At 43.5% G+C, this 21,092-nt stretch overlaps 2 protein-coding genes across 5 annotated transcripts in view; one reads left to right on the top strand and one right to left on the bottom strand.

Annotated features, from left to right (window-relative positions):
- Window positions 1-353: 353 nt before the first annotated feature.
- Window positions 354-2,694, bottom strand: LOC127052577 (zinc finger and SCAN domain-containing protein 29-like). Its single transcript, XM_050956400.1, has 2 exons — window positions 2,130-2,694; window positions 354-996 (listed from the first exon to the last, which is right to left on the bottom strand). Exons 1-2 carry the CDS (start codon window positions 2,650-2,652, stop codon window positions 674-676), a joined length of 846 nt encoding a protein of 281 aa, XP_050812357.1. The 5' UTR covers window positions 2,653-2,694; the 3' UTR covers window positions 354-673.
- An 8,660-nt stretch (window positions 2,695-11,354) lies between these two features.
- KCTD20 (potassium channel tetramerization domain containing 20) overlaps window positions 11,355-21,092 on the top strand; it is a 28,465-nt gene continuing 18,727 nt past the window's right edge. For 2 of the 4 annotated variants that reach the window (XM_050956316.1, XM_050956313.1), the window contains exon 1: window positions 11,355-11,467. Coding sequence is in view for 1 of the 4 variants with exons in the window: in XM_050956315.1 (XP_050812272.1) it covers window positions 16,652-16,703 (52 nt within the window). In the remaining 3 variants the exon portion in view is untranslated. Of the gene's footprint in view, window positions 11,468-16,637; window positions 16,704-21,092 lie in introns of those variants that run through there. The other 2 variants (XM_050956315.1, XM_050956314.1) reach the window with 2 other exon arrangements.

Here is a 21,092-nt window from a genome sequence, read left to right as displayed (position 1 = left end):
GTGCTTTTGGCCATTTGAAAGCACGCTGGCGCTGTCTTTATGGGAAGCTAGATTTGGTGGAAAGCAGCATCACCGCTGTTATATCCGCGTGCTGTATCCTCCATAATATTTGTGAAGGGAAGGGTGAAAGATTCAGTGAGGAATGGACCTCCGAGGTTCGACGCCTAGAGGATGAGTTTGCTCAGCCAGAGAGCAGGGCTAATAGGGAGGCCCAGGAAAGGGCTTCAAGGATTAGGGATGCTTTAAGGGAGCAATTTGATGCTGAGAGCCAACAGTAATGTTTGATGCATTTGATGTGCTTTGCTTTACCTTAGTGTATAATATTTACCACTTCCAGCAATAATATAACGTAGTGAAAAAGAAAAAAAACCTTTATTCAACATACAGTACATAACAGGCAAGGGGGTTGGGGTGGTGGACTGTACATTCACAGGTTTGAATATGTCCTATTTTGATCACTATTCAGTGTCTGCTGCACTTCAGGATTACTATGCTGCAGAATAATGGGGGTGGAGTGAACAGGGTAAGAATTATAGTTATCAGGGCTGGTAGGTGATCGTACAGGTGTTGGGGGCAGTTGGGGATAATAAGGAACTGGCTGCTGGAGAAAGTTGTTTTGTGAAAATACTGGGGAACAAGGAAGAGGGCTTTGGGAGGGCTGTGGGTTACCACGTTACATATTTGTCTGCATGGCTACAAGAGACTCGAAAGACTCAGTTTGGCGAGCCAGGAGGCTTATCTGCTTTGTGGTTTTTTTGGCAGTCAATTCCTTTCTCCTGCTTTCTGTTTGCCTCCATTCATGTACACTCTTTCTCCATTCATGTACACTCTCTCTCCATTCATACGTCTTCTCTCTCCATTCCTGTGTCTTCCTACTTTCTCTGTTGTAGTGGCTCATAACAGATTTGATCAATTCCTCTTTTGATTTTCTAGGATTCCGTCTCAAGTTCTGCAACCTACGTGAGGCCGGTGATCCGGCTGCAGTAGTCAAGGTCACTAGAAAAAAGAGAGAGAGAACCATGTAATACACAGAGGCTACATTGTTTATTATCACACGTTGAAGGACTTTTTAGACTTTTGGTAGCATCCTTCTCACATACCTCACATAACACAGAGAGGGCAGGCAAGCTAAGTCATGGCGAGCAATGGGGTGAGTGGTTTTGCCCCGATTTCCCCTTGGGAGTGGGAATTGACCAATGGGTCACTGAGGTTTATCAGCAATGGGTACAGGAGGTAGCTGGTGTCCTGAAGAGGGGACAGTAGTGAACAGGAAGGTGGTGAGCTGCTTGGGGGGGGGGCGTTCTTTGGTCCGCGTTCACGCCATCCTGCTGGTGGGGGGGGGGAAGCACCGCGGTGCTGGATGCCTGCTTGGAGGTGGGAGGGGGAACACAGGAGCACTCCGCGGTGCTGGATGCCTGCTTGGAGGGGAGGTGCCTTACACCGGAGCACACCGCGGTGCTGGATGCCTGCTTGGAGGGGGGGGGTGGGGAACACAGGAGCACACCGCGGTGCTGGATGCCTGCTTGAAGGGGGGGGTGCCTTACACCGGAGCGCACTGCGGTGCTGGATGCCTGCTTGGAGGGAGGGTGGGGAACACAGGAGCACACCGCGGTGCTGGATGCCTGCTTGGAGGGGGGGTGGGGAACACAGGAGCGCACCGCGTGGCTGCCTACGTGCTGGGGGGGGGGGTTAACAACAGAGCGCCTTGGGCTGGGGAAACGCGAACCTGGCGCCCTGCACTCAATTATCCCTAAACTCTCAACAGGGTTTCCTACTGCCAGACATATCACTGCTGCGTGTTACCTGGGAAGAGAGGGAGGGTCTTCTACAGGAATGTGGATACCGCCCTGGGCCCTATGCAGCTTGCCTGTGTGCAGCCATGGTCCCCACACCCCTCGCTGCACAGTGGATCGGACGAGTTAGCCTGACCGGGACAGGGACCACGGTGGCTCTCCCGATCAACTTGAGAAAGCAACTTGCAAACGCTCTTGCTGCAACTTTTCAAGAGATTACCGAGGCAGATTACAGAGACGTGATAGAGCAAATCAATGGGCTATTCCATGTTTAGGCATGCATGCAGGCAGCCATAACCAAAACCCTCCTCTCCCAAAACATAAAAATCTACTTACCCCGAGCACGATCCTCAGTTTCTTCCTCACCATCAACTTCCAGCTGCTGCGACTGGCTAGCCTCCTCCTGGCTTGAGAAGAGCTCCTGGCTGCATGTGTACTGGGACTCCGGGGTGTCTCCGTCCACGCCAGTAGCCTCACTGTCGCCGTCCTCTACAACCTCCCCCACTTCTCCCTGCTCTGAACTCTCCATCGTGCTCCTAGGATTGGCAGTGGGGTCACACCCAAGTATGGCATCCAGCTCCTGGTAAAAACGGCAGGTCGTGGGGGCAGCTCCTGAGCGGCGATTTCCCTCACGAGCTTTGCAGTAAGTACTCCTCAGCTCTTTAATTTTGACCCTGCACTGCAACGCGTCCCGTTCATGGCCCCTTCTCATCAAGGACTGCGATATCTGCCCATAGGTATCATAATTTCTCCTTCTGGAGCGCAGCTGTGCTTGCACAGCCTCCTCTCCCCAAACACTTATGAGGTCCTGCAGCTCTGCATTGGTCCATGCTGGGGCTCGTTTGGTGCGTGGAGGCATGGTCGCTGAGTGATTGATTGATTAACTGCACTCCACACCTGGCTGAGCAAACAGGAAGGGGATTTTTAAAATTCCAGGGGCATTTAAAGGAGGGGTCAGGTGAGCCCAGGGCAGAGGAGTTTGCATGATTACCAGAGAGGCTTCTAAGGTATGCTGGGATACCTGCTTATGCCACGGAGGTCAATAAAAACGCTGGTGGGTGTCTACACTTGCTGACCAGCGCTGGATCACCAGCGCTGGATCCTCTACACCCGAGGCTCGACCGGGTGTACAGCCAGCGCTGCAACCAGGGAGTTGCAGTGCTGGCCGTGCTGTGCAAGTGTGTACACATCCTAAGTTGCAGCGCTGTAACCCCCTCACCAGCGCTGCAACTCTGTAGTGTAGACAAGGCCAAAGACTGGGAAGAGAAGCACCGTTTAAGGACAGGAAGAAGTGGGAAAACAATTATGTATCTTGCACCTGGATTGTAACTGTTCTATTACTAAACAATGGTATGGAGTCAGATTTATTCATCATAACATATGAATTTGCCATTAATAGTTTAACGGAACAATAATGCAGTTTCTAATTGTCTTTCAGAAAATGAAAGACTACAATTTCAAGGCCAGATTCTGCCATTTTAATGTTGAGTGTGGTATCTTACTCCATGAATAGCCTCACTGAAATCAGTGGGGCTACTTGCAGTGTCAAGTACTGCTCTGCATGTGTAAAAGTAGCAGAATGGGCCCTTATGCTTAATTCCCATGATAGACTAGGAAAGGGCATGAAATGGTACAGTGGAAATCTGTTCTTGTGGCCACTGTCATGGGAAATGGTATATGAGCAGTACATTCTCACTGCAGTCTTGTCATCTTTCTTGTATGCAGTGATCTGGCAACATTATGCGACTGACAGATTGGATGGATGATTTGCATTTCTCATTCATGGAACTCAAAGCCCTTTAGAAAAATAGGTAAGCAATATTAACCCCATTTTACAAAGAAGATAACTGAGGCGTAAGAGTTAAATGATTTGCCCCAGCGCACGCAGCAAATAAAAACAGTGACGTTAGAAGGAGAATCCAGATCTCTCAACTCCTGGCCCAGTCCATCAGCAGCCATCATCAATTGCCCATCACATTTCCTAAACTTCAGCTACAGAAGAGCTGTGAGACCAGGACGAATTTCAAAATGGCCTATCAGCACTGCCCATATTTGAAAACCTTGGTCTTCCTTGTGTTGGTGAAAGGCTCCCTTTAACTACTGCAAAAATTTTATAGTAATAATCATTGGCTGTAGTCATCCATCTGGGATGGTTTAGACACAACGACTCCTGCATCTTGGCAAAGGGTTAGACTAGATGACCCTTGTGGTTACTTCTTACCCTGTGATTCTATGAATGTATTTTTAAAAGTGGTATTTGTACAAAAATGTTTATTCCGTATACAACATGTTTGACTGTGACTGCTATTCTTGTGCTGTATATTTAGATACCATTGTGCAACTGGAGTAAGAGATCAAATAAAAGGGGAGGAGATAGTGACAGGAAGAGAGAGACCTTGTTTCAGCTGTGAATATAAAGGCTGCAGCTTTTTGGTAGAAGTGACTAGTAGAAGAGGAAGATACAGTTTATCTGAGCAAATTTTACAACCGTCTCCCAGGTTACGCAAAAGTAATTCCATCCACGGGAACAGCTCAGCTTATGTAGGATAAATGGGGGAAGGAAAATAGAGAATGAAGAACCTTAAACCTTTATAAAAGCAGGAGGATTTGTTCTTCCCCGCTGTTCTGCCTGAGAGTGGATTAAAAGCATGTTGTTATATAACACCCTGTCACAGGAAAGGTTACTACAGTCTAGTGTTATCTACAGTAGTAGTTAATAATTATGAATGAGTGCCCCTAATCCACTGATATTAACAGTTTGGCACACATTTGAAAACTTTCTGTAGTCTAATGCTCACTGGGATGATTGGTCTTCATCAGGCGAGTGACTGTGATTGCAATACAGACCCAGGAGACAGAAGCTCACAGTATCAAAGGCATTTTAGACAGACAAGATAAAAACGCGTCATATTTTGTTACATATGTTTTGAACCACACTTTACTTTTGAAAGGGCTTGTGTCATTGATTTAATTCAGTGTATGCCTAGATCTTGTAATCCCCTGTGGTAGCTTTGTTTGTTTTATAGTGGAAACTGGATAAACTGATCATGATTTAAATTATAGTACATGTTCGTCTAATATGCTGTTGTAGCTACAGAATGTTAATGTCTCAGTTCATCTGTAGTTTCAATGTTATCAGTATATGTTTACAGTATTTGTCCCCCGAAGGGCATTTTCTAATTGCTATTCATTGCATTTTTTTTTTTTTGTCACTGCACTCATCCCCTTCCCTTCAGCAGGACCCGTGCAAGGAAGTTTTGTGCCCTAGGCGAAACTTACTTCCACCTTGCACCCCCCACCCAGCTATCCCCGCCCCCCCCCATGGCAGCTAACTCAACCCCCCACCCGGGGAGCCCCTCCACAGCAGATACCCCCCCACCATGACAGCTAACCCCTCTCCCCCCCGTCCCCCCATGGCAACTAACCCTGCCCAGGGAGACTCCCCCTGTCCCCCCACGGCAGCTAACCCTGCCTGGGGAGACTTTCCCCCTCTCCTCTCCCCCCGCCCCTGTTACGGCAGCTAACCCTGCCTGGGGAGACCTCCCCCCCACGGAAACTAATCCTGCCTGGGGAGCCTGCCCCAGCTCACCTCAGCTCTGCCTCCTCCACTGAGCACCCCGACACTGCTCTAATTCTCCTCCCTGCCCAGGCTTGCTGCACTGATTGGAGGAGACTTAGAGCGGGGACTGTGTGTTCAACGGAGGAGGCAGAGTGGAGGTAAGCTGGGGCGGGGAGCTGTTCCCCTATGCGCCCCCCCCCGTTACTGCGGGCAGCCCTCCCCGCACCCCCCCCCAGCTCATCTCCACTCCACCTCCTCGCCTGAGGGGACTTTTAGGAGCCCCCAACCACTAGGCGCCTTAGGCGGCCGCCTAGTTTGCCTAAATGGTTGCACCGGCCCTGTCCTTCAGACAGACCTAGTGACCAGTGTTGAGAATCATTAGCTGATTCAATGGTCTTCAGATCACAAATGGTTCAATATAAATTTGTTGAAAGTTTTTAGTTTTATAGTAGATGAACTGTTCAAAATTTCTCTGACAGTCAAGTGGAACAGTTTCCTTACACAAGGTCAGTTTCACTAATCCTCCAAATTTCTAATAGATCCATTCGTACGGTCTGTTAATTAGTGCAATGTTTTGGTGGATTTGAGCTAGACAGGTTTTAGGTTTTTTCCTCCTGGTACTGCATATCTGTGGTATAAGCAGATAGTACAAAAGTGCTAAAAATCTTCGTATATTGTCAGTGTGATTCAAGGCCATTCATTCTCACACTTTACCAGTGGAGCAAAATATTGACCATCTATGTATTTATGTAGGCTACCAGGCACTATATTGGGCAGATAGGGAACTGTAATAACCTTAGTCCCAGTTTTGGACCTTAGCGTCCAAAATATGGGGGTTAGCATGAAAACCTCCAAGCTTAGCCACCAGCCTGGACCTGGTACCTGCTGCCACCACCCAAAAATTAGAGTGTTTTGGGGCACTCTGGTCCCTCTGAAAAACCTTCCCTGGGGACCCCAAGACCCAAATCCCTTGAGTCTCACAACAAAGGGAATAATCCTTTTTCCCTTCCCCCCTCCAGGTGCTCCTGGAGAGATACACAGACACAAGCTCTGTGAATCCAAACAGAGTGAATCTCCCTCTCTGTTCCCACTCCTGGAAACAAAAAGTACTTTCCTATTCCCCCAGAGGGAATGCAAAATTAGGCTAGCAATCCAACACACAGATCTCCCCTTGACTTCTTCCTCCCACCAATTCCCTGGTGAGTACAGACTCAATTTCCCTGAAGTAAAGAAAAACTCCAACAGGTCTTAAAAGAAAGCTTTATATAAAAAGAAAGAAAAATACATCCAAATGTGCTCTCTGTATTAAGATGATACAACACAGGGTCAATTGCTTAAAAGAATTTTGAATAAACAGCCTTATTCAAAAAGAAGACAAATCAAAGCACTCCAGCACTTATATTCATGCAAATACCAAAGAAAAGAAACCATAGAACTTACTATCTGATCTCTTTGTCCTTACACTTAGGCCACGTCCAGACTAGGAATTAAAATCGATTTTAGATACGCAACTTCAGCTACGAGAATAACGTAGCTGAAGTCGAATTTCTAAAATCGAGGTACTCACCAGTCTGGACGGCGCGGCATCGATGTCCGCGGCTCTCCGCGTCGATTCCGGAACTCCGTTCGGATTGATGGAGTTCCGGAATCGATGTAAGCGCGCTCGGGGATCGATACACCGCGTCCAGACTAGACGCGATATATCGATCCCCGAGCAATCGATTTTAACCCGCCGATGCCGCGGGTTAGTCTGGACGAGGGCTTAGAAACAGAAGATTAGAAAGTAGAACTACTTCTCCAAAGCTCAGAGAAAGCAGGCAGGCAGAAAACAAAGACTCAGAGACTAAATTCCCTCCACCCAAAGTTGAAAAAATCCGGTTTCCTGATTGGTCCTCTGGTCAGGTGCTTCAGGTGAAAGAGACATTAACCCTTAGCTATCTGTTTATGACAGGAACATATTTAAATGGTATCCCAAACTGTCTATTGCTGCTATTATGAAATGTTGTTTGGAGAGATCAGACATGTTAAAAACCATTTTAAAAAGCTGTGTTTTGAGCCTATCGCTACCCAATCTTGACCATGGTTTCTAAAACTGATTTTAATATGGCTTAGCATTTGTATAGTCTTTTAAACCATTTTATCCCAAAATTGTTTTAAACCACTTCAGGAAGCACTGTATTAATTTATATACATAAAGGTCATCAAGTCCAGTCCCCTGCCTTCACTAGCAGTGACCAAGTACTGATTTTTGTCCCAAATCCCTAAGTGGCCCCCTCAAGGATTGAACTCATCACCCTTGGTTTAGCAGGCCAGTGCTCAAACCACTGAGTTAACCCTCCCTCAAGGCATAGGGTGTTGTGTTTTTTTTTATTCTACTGAGGTTAAACCATTGTTAATGCAGGATATATATTATTCCCCAGTCTTACAATGAGCTCCCATGCCACTTGATGTTATTTTCATTAGGATGTCTGCCACCTCTAGTAGGATGAGAAATAACTTAAAAAAAATGTTCTTGTGAATTTACTGCTGCTGCAAAACACCAGATTGACAGCTGTTGGATTGAAATCCTCCATTTATCCACAGAACAAGTGGAGCTTTGACAATTACCATGCCAACTCCATCATGTTTCTCTACCAATGCACCTCAACTCTAAATGGGAGGGACCATCCACCACTAACAGTGAGAGGGTGTTTAGGCATCTTGCCCATTTAGGCCTCAGTCTCTCTGTCGAGGCTGCCAACAAAAAGGCCAGTTAGTGATGGTGACAAATGTGGACGTTTGTCTAGTTAGTAACTGGCCTGAGAACATCAAACTGATTTCACACAAGCCACAAAACAGCCATTAGATGGCAACAATTTTTGGCATTACTAGCCTGGCCTGGATTAATATCTGTAATTGAGGAGTAAAGAGAGATTATATACATTACTAATCTCCTGAGCTATCCAGGCCCCTCAATAAAACCTATTTTAAATTAAATCTTTTACATAGGTGTCCCGGCTTATATACCAGATGTGCTTCTCAACATGTGAGCCCATCAGACTGCTGAGCAGAATGGTGCAGCTTTCCTTATAAAACAAGAGGTTTTAAAGATCAGATTTTCCTTTCATCCTTCCTCAGTGAGGTAAGAACTCACAAAACAGGCCTTAATTTGGACCTAAAAATTGGCATAAAATGAACGTTGTTAGATCAGATATTTAAACTTAGCTTAAATGGATTGTGGTGTGTTCCGGAGTACACTAGAGTTTAGCAACTTTTAGTTTCAAGAGCAACAGTATTGAGAAACCACTGTGGGCATCCACTTTGTTGTCACTTTATATAGGCACCTATTTATACGTATTGGAGTAGGTCTCATCTTGGATTTCTCAGGTTTGGTTTTTGCACAATTCTCAGTCTTTGTGCATTTCCAGCAACAGATTTCTCAACAGATTTTGCTAAAAACAGTTATGCTAACTAAATATTTTTACGTGAGAGGATATTTATTAGTCCTATAAATAAGGATGTTATGGAAATATTCCTGGAAAGTATATATTATTTATAAGTGCGCTATGTCAAATGTTCATTCAGTCACGTAAACAAAGCAAGAGGTCTGTTGCCAGTGCACTGTAGTAAAGCTTAGCTATTATGAAACAGGGAGCAAAAGACTTCCAGCTATTAAAAACAAAGGGTCAAATCCTCGGCTGTTGCAAATTGGCTTAACACCATTGGTTGGAGCCCAGCTGAGGCTGTGGCCCCAGAAAAATAAATCAGCAAAACATGTGATGTTTCCCTGTGACAGCTGAAATTGTGCTAAATAAAACGGTTGTGGTCATCTCGTACCAGAATAAACAAAATATTACTTACACTGTTTGTCAACACTACCCATACTTTTTAAAGTAGACTCTATGTTCTTTTTGCTTTTTATAACTGTGTCACTTTGCCATTCACTTGATTCAGCTGGTTATTCCTAGAGTGCCCACTCTAGTGACTGCTTTATCTTTTTACACTCAGAACTTTTCCTCTACTCATTCAGAAGCCCTTGTTTTTCAAGTTATGAAGCCTTTGATTTCAGAGACATTTTAGTTACACAATGTGGTATTTCCCTGGCTTGCTTTCAAGAAATCTAACTATGCTCCAGAGTCACAAGGGGTTTCTACAATTAATGGCCACATTAACTTTGACATAGCTTTCTAGAATCTGCCTTTTTATTTTTGTTTTTCTCACGTAGTTGGTTAAAAAACAGTGGCAGTTAGAGAGTAGCTGATGAGACAGGAATGAGTTAGCAGTTACTTATTGGGATTCCTTCCAAGGAGAGAAGGTGGAGTTTTAAACCAATCACAATCGTTTTAAAATAAGAGTCTAGGCAAGTAACTGTTGTATGCTGAATCTGTGGGGAAACCATCGAAAGACACTTCATAGGAAACCAAAAATCTCAGTGAGTGATGAGAAGAAATTAGGATTTTTTTAAGGTTGTTTTTAGAGATTTTCCTCATATGACAGATACATAAACACAATGTGGATATTAAAAATATGTTAATACATTGGTTCTGATCTGCCTTTATTTACACTGTTTCATACAGGGGTAACTCATTGACTTCAATGGAATTACTTCTGGTTATCCCTGGTGTGAGAGGAAGAGTCCTGTTTTAGTTGTACTGTGCAAATATGTGTGCATGTTACAGTTTGCGCTAAATATAGACATGTAAAAACTCTGAGAGCAGCTGTACATTAATAGTACTGTAATAGCAATGACCTGATATCAAATAGTCATGATTATAGTCCTTGCTTCTTCAGGGTGAATGTGATAATAGACATCATAAAACTTGAATTACCTAAAATAAAGTTGTACTTTTCACATTTTAAAAACTTCTCCCGATTGATTAGTCCTTTATAGGGACTGCGCAATTTGTCCCCAGAACAAAAATACTACTTAATATTTACAATGCAATTCAAAGCACATTACAAAAATGCGGTTAGTAAGTTAATGACAAGCAGCTAGATTTTACATGGCAGATGTTTTGATTCTTTAGATAAGATTTTTTTTAATTAAATTGAATAATATATCTAGTGTGTGTTTAATAGTGCATCAGATTTAAAATTTACCTGACGAATAGCCATGTGCTTTACCACTGATATGAGTCAGAGCAAAAATTTTAACTTCTTCAAATTTTATAATATTGTATTGAAATGCAAATATTTTACCATTAGTTTTAGCAGTAAAAGACCAGTCCTGTAGTTCTTGTCAATGATGCTTGCATTTGATTCTTTCTGAGAAATCCCGTAATGTGTCTTATATGAAAGTATCTAGGAACAACGGATGTTTTTTATTTAGGGCCTGATCTTCTAAAGGGTAGAATTTCAGAACCACGTGCAGGAATGCCTATGGAATTCTGTGTGCAGGTACCACTGGGGTGGGTGTGTGTGTGTGTGTGTGAGAGAGAGAGAATCGGATATTTGTAGCTCTCTTGCTGAGTGTCTAAATTGTCATTTGCACATGCAACTGTCTGATTTATCCACAGTAATTGTGCATGCATATTGGAACCATGATCCAAATCCAGTGGAGTCAATGAAAAGGCCCAGGGTGCATCATTGCATGTGTATTTATGTGTGCAACTGCATAATTCTGGCCTCTTCAAAATGTGACCCTTAATTCCTTAATATCTGGATTTAGCATTTGTAGTGGGAGTGGACTAGGGTATGCTGTAAAGTGAAATTGAAAACCTAACCCTAGGGGATCAGGAGCTGTATCTTTCCTACCCAGCTACTAGTGGAAAACCAGCACAAAACAGGTGTCCAAAAGAATGTTTTAAAACATCAGGTTTGGAAGAATGTTATTTCTTAGCTATCTGGCCATATTTAAACTAAATGTACATATTCTTGTATATGCAAACGTTTTTCTCTCTCTCTCTCTCTGGGGAGTGAGTGTGTGTGTGTGTCTCTCCCTCTCATATATATGCTGGGCAAGGACTTTTAATTTGAAATAGTAGTATGAATCAGACATCTGGCTTTTAGGGGAGGAGCATTTGTCGCTGCAGCATAAACAGTTCAAACTCTGGAGCTTTTTTATGACTTAGCTTTTTATTTTTGTTAAAGGTGGATTTCAGACTGCATAGCGCTACCAGGAACATATGAACTGACAGTAAGTAATTGGGTATATTTCATTTGTCTGTCATAATGAGTGTTTGTATGAGAGCTTTACTCCAAGGTTAGAATTAGAATCATGCATATTTCTTTCTGTTGTTTTACAATTTTAAATGTTGCAGTTAGAGGCTAGAGTACAGGACTTTTCAAAAATAGGCTGCTGCTGTTCTGGAGTTTTTCATAGAGATCATATAAAGAAGGGGTTTCGTGGAATGTTAATTTAAAAATCTCAGTCTGAATACTTAAGATATTTTTATGAACTGAAACAAAGTGAGGTGCCAGTGGTTACTAACGAAGAGAATGTAAAAGAGGAAATACCATTTTAAAATATAAAGGGATTTTAAAAAATCCTGCTTTATGCTATGTTGAAGTATAACTTGAGTTTTTCTGTAGGCTTTGTAAATAGTTCTGTTATAAAATAGGTGGATCACAGAACTCAGGATAAAACACCATGTTATTGATCCTCTCAAGATCCTTTAGTAAAAAGCTTTTATGTTAGGGTTTTTAGGTTTATCCAGTAATATAGAGGTATAGGATTGTTAATTAAAGTCCCTGGTTGTAATTCTGACCTCACTTAGGTCTATGACTATATCTGAAAGCAAAAATTGTTTTCTTGTAGCAAAATGTGGACAAAACTCTTATATTTGGAGCAGCTCCATTTTCGCTGGTCCTTTCTCCTAATGTAGTAATAACCCAGGTACCTTTTCTGTCTGGTTGGGAAAGAGGCATCACTTTCTGAAGTGATGAGGCTAACTTTAAGTGCTAATTTATTTCAAAGATAATTCTTTCACCTAGTGATTGTTACAAGGATTTATGAAACTCCCATTCCTGTGGTATGTAGATGCTCTTTACAAGGATTAGGTTTAAGAGCAAATATTTCTCAAAGGATTAATCCCCAAGTAATTTAAACAATGGAAACAGCATTCATATGGTGGTGCCCCTGCACCTGTCCATGCATCATTGGTAACACTGTCAGTTCTTGGGCAGAGATAAATGTGTGTAGCAATATATTGACAAGGTATGTTACCGAGGCATTTTGGCTTTTTGTGGGGCATCCGGTATAGATCACTATCAATGTCTAGGTGGATATTAGTCTGTTCTAGTTTGGCAATATCTGTGATCCTGTGATCTGCTTGTTTTGGAGAAGTTTAGTAATCACAGAAATGCAGGGCTGGAAGGGACCTTGAGAGGTCATCTAGTCCATCCCCAGCACTGAGGCAGGACCAAGAAAACCTAGACCAGCCCTGACTAGTTTGTCCGTCCAACCTGTTCTTAAAAACCTCCAGAGATGGAGATTCTACAACCTCTGGTGGAAGCCTGTTCCAGGGCTTAACTATGCTCATAGTTAGAAAGTTTTTCCTAATATCTAAACTAACTCTCCCTTGCTGTCGATTAAGACACTACTCCTTGTCCCACCTTCAGTGAACATGGAGAACAATTGATCAGTGACCTCTTCCTAACAGCCCTTAACGTATTTGAAGACTGTAATCACCCCCAACTTCAGTCTTCTTTTCTCAAGACTAAACATGCCAATTTCTTTCATCCTTTCCTCATAGGTCATGTTTGAGGATAATGAGGTAGCTTTGTGGTTGTTTACTGCTTCAGCAGCATTCTGAATAGATAGCGAGCAGGGCACTGCATTTGCCAAGGCCAGAGAAAACAAGGTTGCAGTAATTGAGACAGGAGAGTTTAGCTGCATGGATGGCTAGGAAAGGCTGTTCTTTAGCCACATTATACAGAAAGAAAATGCAAGATGTAATCATAGCCTGGATGTGAGGACCTAGAGAGAAGTTGATGTTCAGGATGATGCTCAGCTTATGGACCTGAGAAACAGGCAGAATTATGGTGCTGTCCACAATGATGGAAAAAGGAGGTAGGGTGGAAGGCTTGGGGGAAATATCTACGAGGAAATGGCAGAGACACAGGCTGAGATTTTAATCTGGACATTAGGAAACAAGTCTGGAGAGGTGTGGTAGAGCTGTGACTCATCAACATAGGGAGGTAGTCGAATTCGTTTGTGGATGACATTGTCCAGAGATAAGGGGCCAAGGAAACAGTCCAATGGAACCCCCATAGAAAGTTGGAGTGAGGGTTGAGGAGGATCCTCCTAGGGACATGCTGAAGGAGTGATTAGAGAGCTAGGAGGAGAACCAGGAGAGGACAAGGGAAGACGAGATTTCAAGAACAACACAGTCAGTGGTGTCAAGGAGGAAGAGGATGGGGTACTGGTTCTGAACTTTGGCTAGGGAGAGATCACTGGAGACTTTTTGGCAAAAGCAATCTCAGTGGTGTGTCCCAAATCTCTGCCTTCCTGAAACCTTCCTTTCCCATTATTATTGGATCCTTCCTGCACTCTCCAACCTTTACCCTCCCAATATCCCCACTCCCAGGTAACCTGGATCGCCTCCCCAACCTACAGCACCGATGCTGGGCCCTCTGCCCACTTTTCCCCATTCCCAGTCTCCCACTCCCCCAGCCCACCCCACTACCAGTTCCCAGGCTCCCTCCCTCCTCTTCCTTCCACTGTACCACCTTCCCTGATTTCCTCTAGTACTAATCTTCCATGCACCCTCCCCTTCCTCCCACTGCTTTCAGCCCTCTCTGCTTTGTGACATGCCAGGAGTACCAGCTCCCCATCATTTTCTCCCTTCACACTGCTCTCTGCTCATTCTTTTCCCAAGCACTTCTGAAAGCATAATTAGTTACATACAATTAGATACGTCCCAGTTAATTTTCATTGTGTGTTAAGTTCTCCTGCTGATCATGTGTTGCCAAGAAAATGCTGAAGAATCTGTTCCCTCTGTTTCTGTAGAGAATTGATGTAACTGCCATTAATAGTAATAATAGTTTTGTGTTTAAATTATCCAACCATCCGTGGGAGAACGGGGTGTTTCAGTATTAAAGGTAAAACTGGCAAAGCATGGCCCTTAAATCATGGTGTGGCTGTCCTGTGTTGAACCACTAAAGCCATATTCCAGACCATAGTTTCAGATTACATTTGTAGAAACAGCGAATTTCTATTAGGACTCAAATAAATGAGAAATGCAATAAACCTTGCTAACAGTAAAGTACTATACGCAGAATAGAGGGAAACAATCAGGCATTTCATCAGACTTTAAAATGTAAAGTCTGTTGCCGGAATTTTGGGGATTTACTGAATTGCATCAATCCTGGTGGACATTCTTTCCTTCTATAATTCTAACACTGTTGGCAAAATGAATCCACTGTGTATTAATAGAGCTCTTTCATAAATAAGGAAAGTCAATTTTTATTATGTGTGCGTGCTGCTTCATACTGTAGAAGTGCCCTTTTATTACCTGGCTGTGATTGTGACTGTAGTAAAAGAGAAATTTCAATGTGCCATCTAGTGTGTATCCAAAAAAAATCTGTAGAAAGAACCATTGTAATATCAAGATATATTTGAGATGTATCTTTTTTGGTTGCTTTGGATCTGATTGCATGAATTATGAGAGAAGAGGAGGATGTGCAATGTTTTGTATGTAAAAATGTGCTCCAGATAATTTTTGGCTGTCATGATCACGGTCATAACTAATAATTTGCAGTTTGTACATATGTTGGATCTACTGTATATATCTGTATATATGTCTTTAGTTCAAAAGAGAAGGAATTAAGAAGCAAGGGCTATGTCACTGCTATTCTGCTTGTGTGTAGAGATCTTAATGTGAAGTACTGTACCATTACAGTGTTCCACAAAAATGTGAAAAATCCTCTATTTAAAGAAAAAAATCCACCAACCCCAACAATCCTGGCAGTATGCCTGAATCTGAATCCTTCTCATGCTGTCAGATATTGCTTATGGCACAAACAGGGCTCTGCCATCACTGTCTATCCTGGCTGCTCATTGCATGTTCTCTATTAAGTCACATAAGTTTTCCCTCTCTGTGTAGCATTTGACAGAGGGATTCTTTTCATAGAATCATAGAATATCAGAATTGGAAGGGACATCAGGAGGTCATCTAGTCCAACCCCCTGCTCAAAGCAGGACTAATCCCCAGACAGATTTTTACCCCAGATCCCTAAATGGCCTCCTCAAGGATTGAACTCACAAGCCTGGGTTTAGAAGGCCAATGCTCAGACTTTTGACTGGCCCCTTTTGGGTGTTCCTCCAACTGCCCAATGGCACACCTGCAGATGCTTTGGCCTTATTCTTAACACATGTCCCAAATATTTCCATCATCTTTTTTGGTTAATTTTAATTTTGAATCCCCATACTGTTAAAGTATGTAGTATTAACAAAGCTTTTTGTCTGAGAATTTCCTAAACGTGTATAAACATTTTAACAATTGTTTAGTGACAGGAGACCCTGTGGATCTGAGAAACTGTTCAGACTGTGGAACTTAGCTGAAAATAAGGAATATGGTTTGAAAGCAGAAGTCAAAGGTGTTATAGGTCACAAAGCAAAATAAAATTCCTTCACATAGCTCACGTGTAAGGATTTGTTGTCCAGTATTACGAAGCATCCTAGAGAGGGTATTGTGCAATTTATGATTGTGTAATGTTCATAACAAGGCTAAAAATGGAAAAGCGCAGCATTACAGGGCGGACATATTGAAGGCAAAAGTTATGTAGTGGCTCTGCAATTTTTTGTAATTTATTGAAAGAAGTTACTTTTAAATAATGAATATTTGAAGTAATTACATATTAAATATTGGGAATGACAGTTGGCAATAAAAATATGGGATTGAAAATATAAAAGATCAAATATCAATGTTATTGTGTGCATGAATTATGTAGAAATTTCAGTAACAGTAGCTTCAGATTTGTAACAAGTCACTTTTTTGCTGTATGTATTTGAGAGGCAATTAGTTTTTTCTGTTTAATGATAGCTCCACTTACTGACTGTAGGCAGAGAATCAGTGTGATTTACACACTGCATAATATGGTATTACTGCAAGACAAAAACCTCCCTCCTCTATTTAAAAACCATATATTATTGGCACTGAACATGAAACCCTGGACTCACTTTTACGCTTGAGTGGATAAAGAATGCTAGGTTCATGTTTATTCTGACTAGCCTTTATGTATAACAAATAGAAAAGCAGCCATTTCTCCCTCTTTATTAGTTTGATACAATTTACTGTGAAGATTTGTTTTGCTGATGTAGTTTTAATACGTATGACGTATTTATTATTATTATTTATTATTAGAAAGGCCCTCCATCATGGAACACAGAAAGGAGCAAAGCAGACCAAAAAGAGGGAAGTTCAGAAAAGGCAAGGAGCAGAAACAATATAGCAGGTTTCGATTTCTCCCAAGCCCACTGAAACCCCTCTGCACCAACTCTGTTTTGTTTGTTATGACACCAGGGGCATCCAAAGTGCAGCCAGAGAACCAGTGCAGTCTGGTGGTACCTCCAGTTTCCTATATTTTAGCTACTAGATATGATATGAGAGATGATATGATTTGGGGAGCCTAATAACTTTAACTGGCCAAAACGCCAGAAGTTTGATTCTGATCTAATTTATATCAGTTAAACTCCATTGGTTTCAGCGGAGTTCTGTCTTTCTGACATTGGTGTGAGATCAGAACCAGGCCCCTGATCTGCTATTCCCCTCTAATGGAGCTTTGTGTGTGTGTAAATTTTTTTTTTTTTAGATCATATTATGATTTTATTCTGTACAACGATCTGGAATTATTTCCCTATAACTGCAGGCTCAGAAGACAAAGTTAATGAACTCAGTTGAGAAGCAATTTTTATCTCCCTCTCAAGGAAGATATGAGCATATATTGTGGTTGTGATGTGCTCATTTTTTGACTAACAGTTTTGTGAAAATGAGTGCAGAGATTGGGCTGCTGACAGGTTGCCAAGATGGCCTTTTAAATAGCAAATTTTAGGTCCCCCTGTATTAATTCCACGTTCCTGGTTTTTCATCACACTTTTCTGAATCCCATCATTCTCCAAGAAAAATCTGTTTCTGCAGTACAGCCAAATAATCCGTATCAAAAAGGCGTTGTCGGGCTAGCAGTTTATTGAAACACAGATCAGCACAACTGGGGGCAGGGCTGATGTGGGTGATGACCTATTCACCACTGTCAAATGGGGGAGGAACGTGTAACCTCAGGCCACACCGCACCACACTTCTCTGTAACCCACTGAAATCAGAGATAGGGCACTTACAATCAGCCAGCAGGGCTTGTTCCCCCATTCTTGGCCCTCTCCTGAGTGGTCCATAAATTTCACCATTCCTCACTGAGACTCCTCGCCATTCATGAGGTTCTGCTATACACAGTGGAATTGTCTACTTTGTCCTGCTGTCAGACCCTGGGTTTGGAGTTCCATCTTATCCTCTCCTTCCGAGCCAGGTCTTTCTCAGGCCTGTTGTTTTGTCACTTGAGGATATATTCCTTCTTGTTCTCTTGCCTTTCTCTCCTATGAGTTACAGAAATTATTTATCTGCCACATCCCCTCACTCTTAAGTGATGCTAAGTGTTATCACCCTCTTCCCTTTGATCCCAATTGTGCTATATATAGGAATAGCCTTGTGCTGAAGCCACACTGACCTCTGGAGACCTCAGGGAAGAATTTCTTGCCATAGTTCTCCAACACACAGAGGGAGCATTGCTACACCCCTTCAGAGGGTGCACTATACACCAAGGGCTTGTCTACATCACAAAGTTGCAGCGCTGGTGAGGGGGTTACAGCGCTGCAACTTAGGAGGTGTACACATCTGCAGGGCACCACCAGCGCTGCAACTCCCTGTTTGCAGCGCTGGCCGTACTCCCGTTTTGTCTCGGGTGTAGAGGATCCAGCGCTGGTGATCCAGCGCTGGTAATCAAGTATAGACACTTACCAGCGCTTTTCTTGACCTCCGTGGAATAAGCAGGTATCCCAGCATACCTGAGGAAGCCTCTGGTAATCAAGCTGGTCTCCTTCCCCGGCTTGCTCTCGCGTTCCCCGAACCCCGAGCAAGCAGGTCTCCTTCCCTGAGGTTTGCTGGGTGGTTCCGGGAATGCGAGAGCAAACCACAGCGAAGCTGGTCTCCTTCCCCGGTTTGCTCTCGCGTTCCCCGAACAAGCAGGTCTCCTTCCCTACGGTTGTGCAGGGTGGTTCAGGGAACGCGAGAGCAAACCGCGGCGAAGCTGGTCTCCTTCCCCGGTTTGCTCTCGCGTTCCCCGAACCCCCGAGCAAGCAGGTCTCCTTCCCTGCGGTTTGCAGGGTGGTTCGGGGAACGTGAGAGCAAACCGCGGCGAAGCTGGTCTCCTTCCCCGGTTTGCTCTCGCGTTCTCCGAACCCCCGAGCAAGCAGGTCTCCTTCCCTGCGGTTTGCTGGGTGGTTCGGGGAACGCGAGAGCAAACCGGGAAAGGAGACCAGCTTCGCCGCGGTTTGCTCTCGCGTTCCCCGAACAAGCAGGTCTCCTTCCCTGCGGTTTGCAGGGTGGTTCGGGGAACGCGAGAGCAAACCGCGGCGAAGCTGGTCTCCTTTCCCGGTTTGCTCTCTCGTTCCCCGAACCCCCGAGCAAGCAGGTCTCCTTCCCTGCGGTTTGCAGGGTGGTTCGGGGAACGCGAGAGCAAACCACGGCGAAGCTGGTCTCCTTTCCCGGTTTGCTCTCGCGTTCCCCGAACCCCCCTTGAAGCCGCCCAACAGCGCTGCAGTGTGGCCACATCTAACACCATTTGCAGCGCTGGTTGCTGTAAGTGTGGCCACTCTGCAGCGCTGGCCCTATACAGCTGTACTAATACAGCTGTAACAACCAGCGCTGCAAAATTGTAGATGTAGACATACCCCAAATCTCTACCCACCTCTCACTGTGTAGTCAGCCAGCTGTGCTCACCACTGCTTCAGGGACTGCAGTTGTGCCTGGCTGCTGAGCAGAGGCCCAAGGTGCACGGGCTTCCCCCAGTGTCACATCAGAAACCAATTCCGTCGTGTTTACTGCTTCCTCCCTAGGTATAGATACAAAATACACAAAAGTGGCCCCAGTACCAATTATTGCAACATGCTATTCCTTCTATATTTTTTTCCTCATTCATCTTAACCTCTTGTGCAATCTCCCTTTTACTCTCCAAACTAGGAATTGTAAAGGCATATCCAAATGTGCAGCTTCCTTTCATTTTGGCATGTTCTCAGGATGTATCTTAGGAAATTACAGCAAGGATAAACCTTTAGAAAGACGTGCAATTAGAGTACACATATATTCCTGTTCTAAATTGTTATGTAGCATAGAATTAGGTCAGGCACACCCATTCTAAGTGTGTATTTCCTGCTTAACTCATGTTTCTCAGCCTACTTCCATATGGAAATTTCTTTGCGAATTTAAAGGGACATTGCCACCTTAAAACTAAGATTTTTTTTTTTATTCTTCTTTTTTACACTTTAAATTATTACGGTTGGAAGAATTCTAAATGAGATTGTTTGTTTGTTTTTTTGCCTTTAGCATCTTGAATGGCGAATTAAACTAGTCACTTTTGCTGTTTTTATTCAGTTTTACATTTACTTTTCCTGCTGTCATGCAAAAAGCACAGTGCTGGGGCGGGATTGCCAACATCCACAAACATGATGCAAATATCCATGGATATAAAGCAGATATCTTCAGATTTGCCGGGCTCTAAATACAGATGAACTTTTGTTGCTGGATATTTATTTTTGTGAACATACTTTAACTATTTTCCATTGCCACATTCTCTGTTTACCATTATTTTTTATTTTGCTCTGTAATAGGTGGCCCAGTCAACCCCTCTAATATCTGTGTAAGGGGACTATGTGCTGTGAGGGGTGATCCCTAATATCACAAAGACAGAGAAGAATAGTGTAGTAGAGGCAGCTAGCCACCCTTCCCCCCAGTCCAATGCACAAAAGGGAAGATCCAAATGGAGGGTGTGACAGGTTTGGTCACAGAGACCCCCTTGGGACTGTCAGCTGACGTGCTGGAATTACCTCTGAGCCCATTTTCTCTGCCAGCCTGGGACTCCAGAATCCTGTCTTGTTGAGCCAGACACGCTAGCCTGCTGTAACACAGACCCAGATCTGGTCCACGCCCCCAAAGCTGCAGACTTTAACCAAAAACTGCTCTGCAGGTCACCTATCTCCAGCGCCCAGACACCCAGCTTCCAATGGGATCCAAACCCCAAATAAATCCGTTTTACTCTGTATAAAGCTTATACAGGGTAAACTCATAAATTGTTTGCCCTCTATATCAGTGATAGAGAGATTTGCACAGCTGTTTGCTCCCCCAGGTATTAATCACTTACTCTGGGTTCAAAAATGATTTTATTAAGAATAAAAAGTAGGATTTAAGTGGTTTCAAGTAATAACAGACAGAACAAAGTAAGTCATCAAGCAAAATAAAGCAAAAAAATGCCTAATACATTAAGGAACTATTTACAGGTAAAATCTCACCCTCAGATGTTCCAATAAGCTTCTTTCACAGACGAGACTTCTTCATAGTCTGGGCCCAATCCTTTCCCCTGGCACAGTCCTTGTTAGTTCCAGCAGACATCTTAGGTGGAAACTAGGGCTGTTCTCATGACTGGCAGCCCCCTTTGTTCTGTTCCACCCCCTTTTATAGCTTTGGCACAAGGTGGGAATCTTTTGTCCCCACCCCTCCTTCTGAATGGAAAAGTACCAGATTTAAGATGGATTCCAGTATCATGTGACATGGTCA

The sequence above is a fragment of the Gopherus flavomarginatus genome, chromosome 5 (assembly GCF_025201925.1).
Source record: "Gopherus flavomarginatus isolate rGopFla2 chromosome 5, rGopFla2.mat.asm, whole genome shotgun sequence".
NCBI lineage: Eukaryota > Metazoa > Chordata > Testudines > Testudinidae > Gopherus > Gopherus flavomarginatus.
Note: the sequence above shows the minus strand (reverse complement) of the source record. Positions and strands in the feature narration are given on the sequence as shown.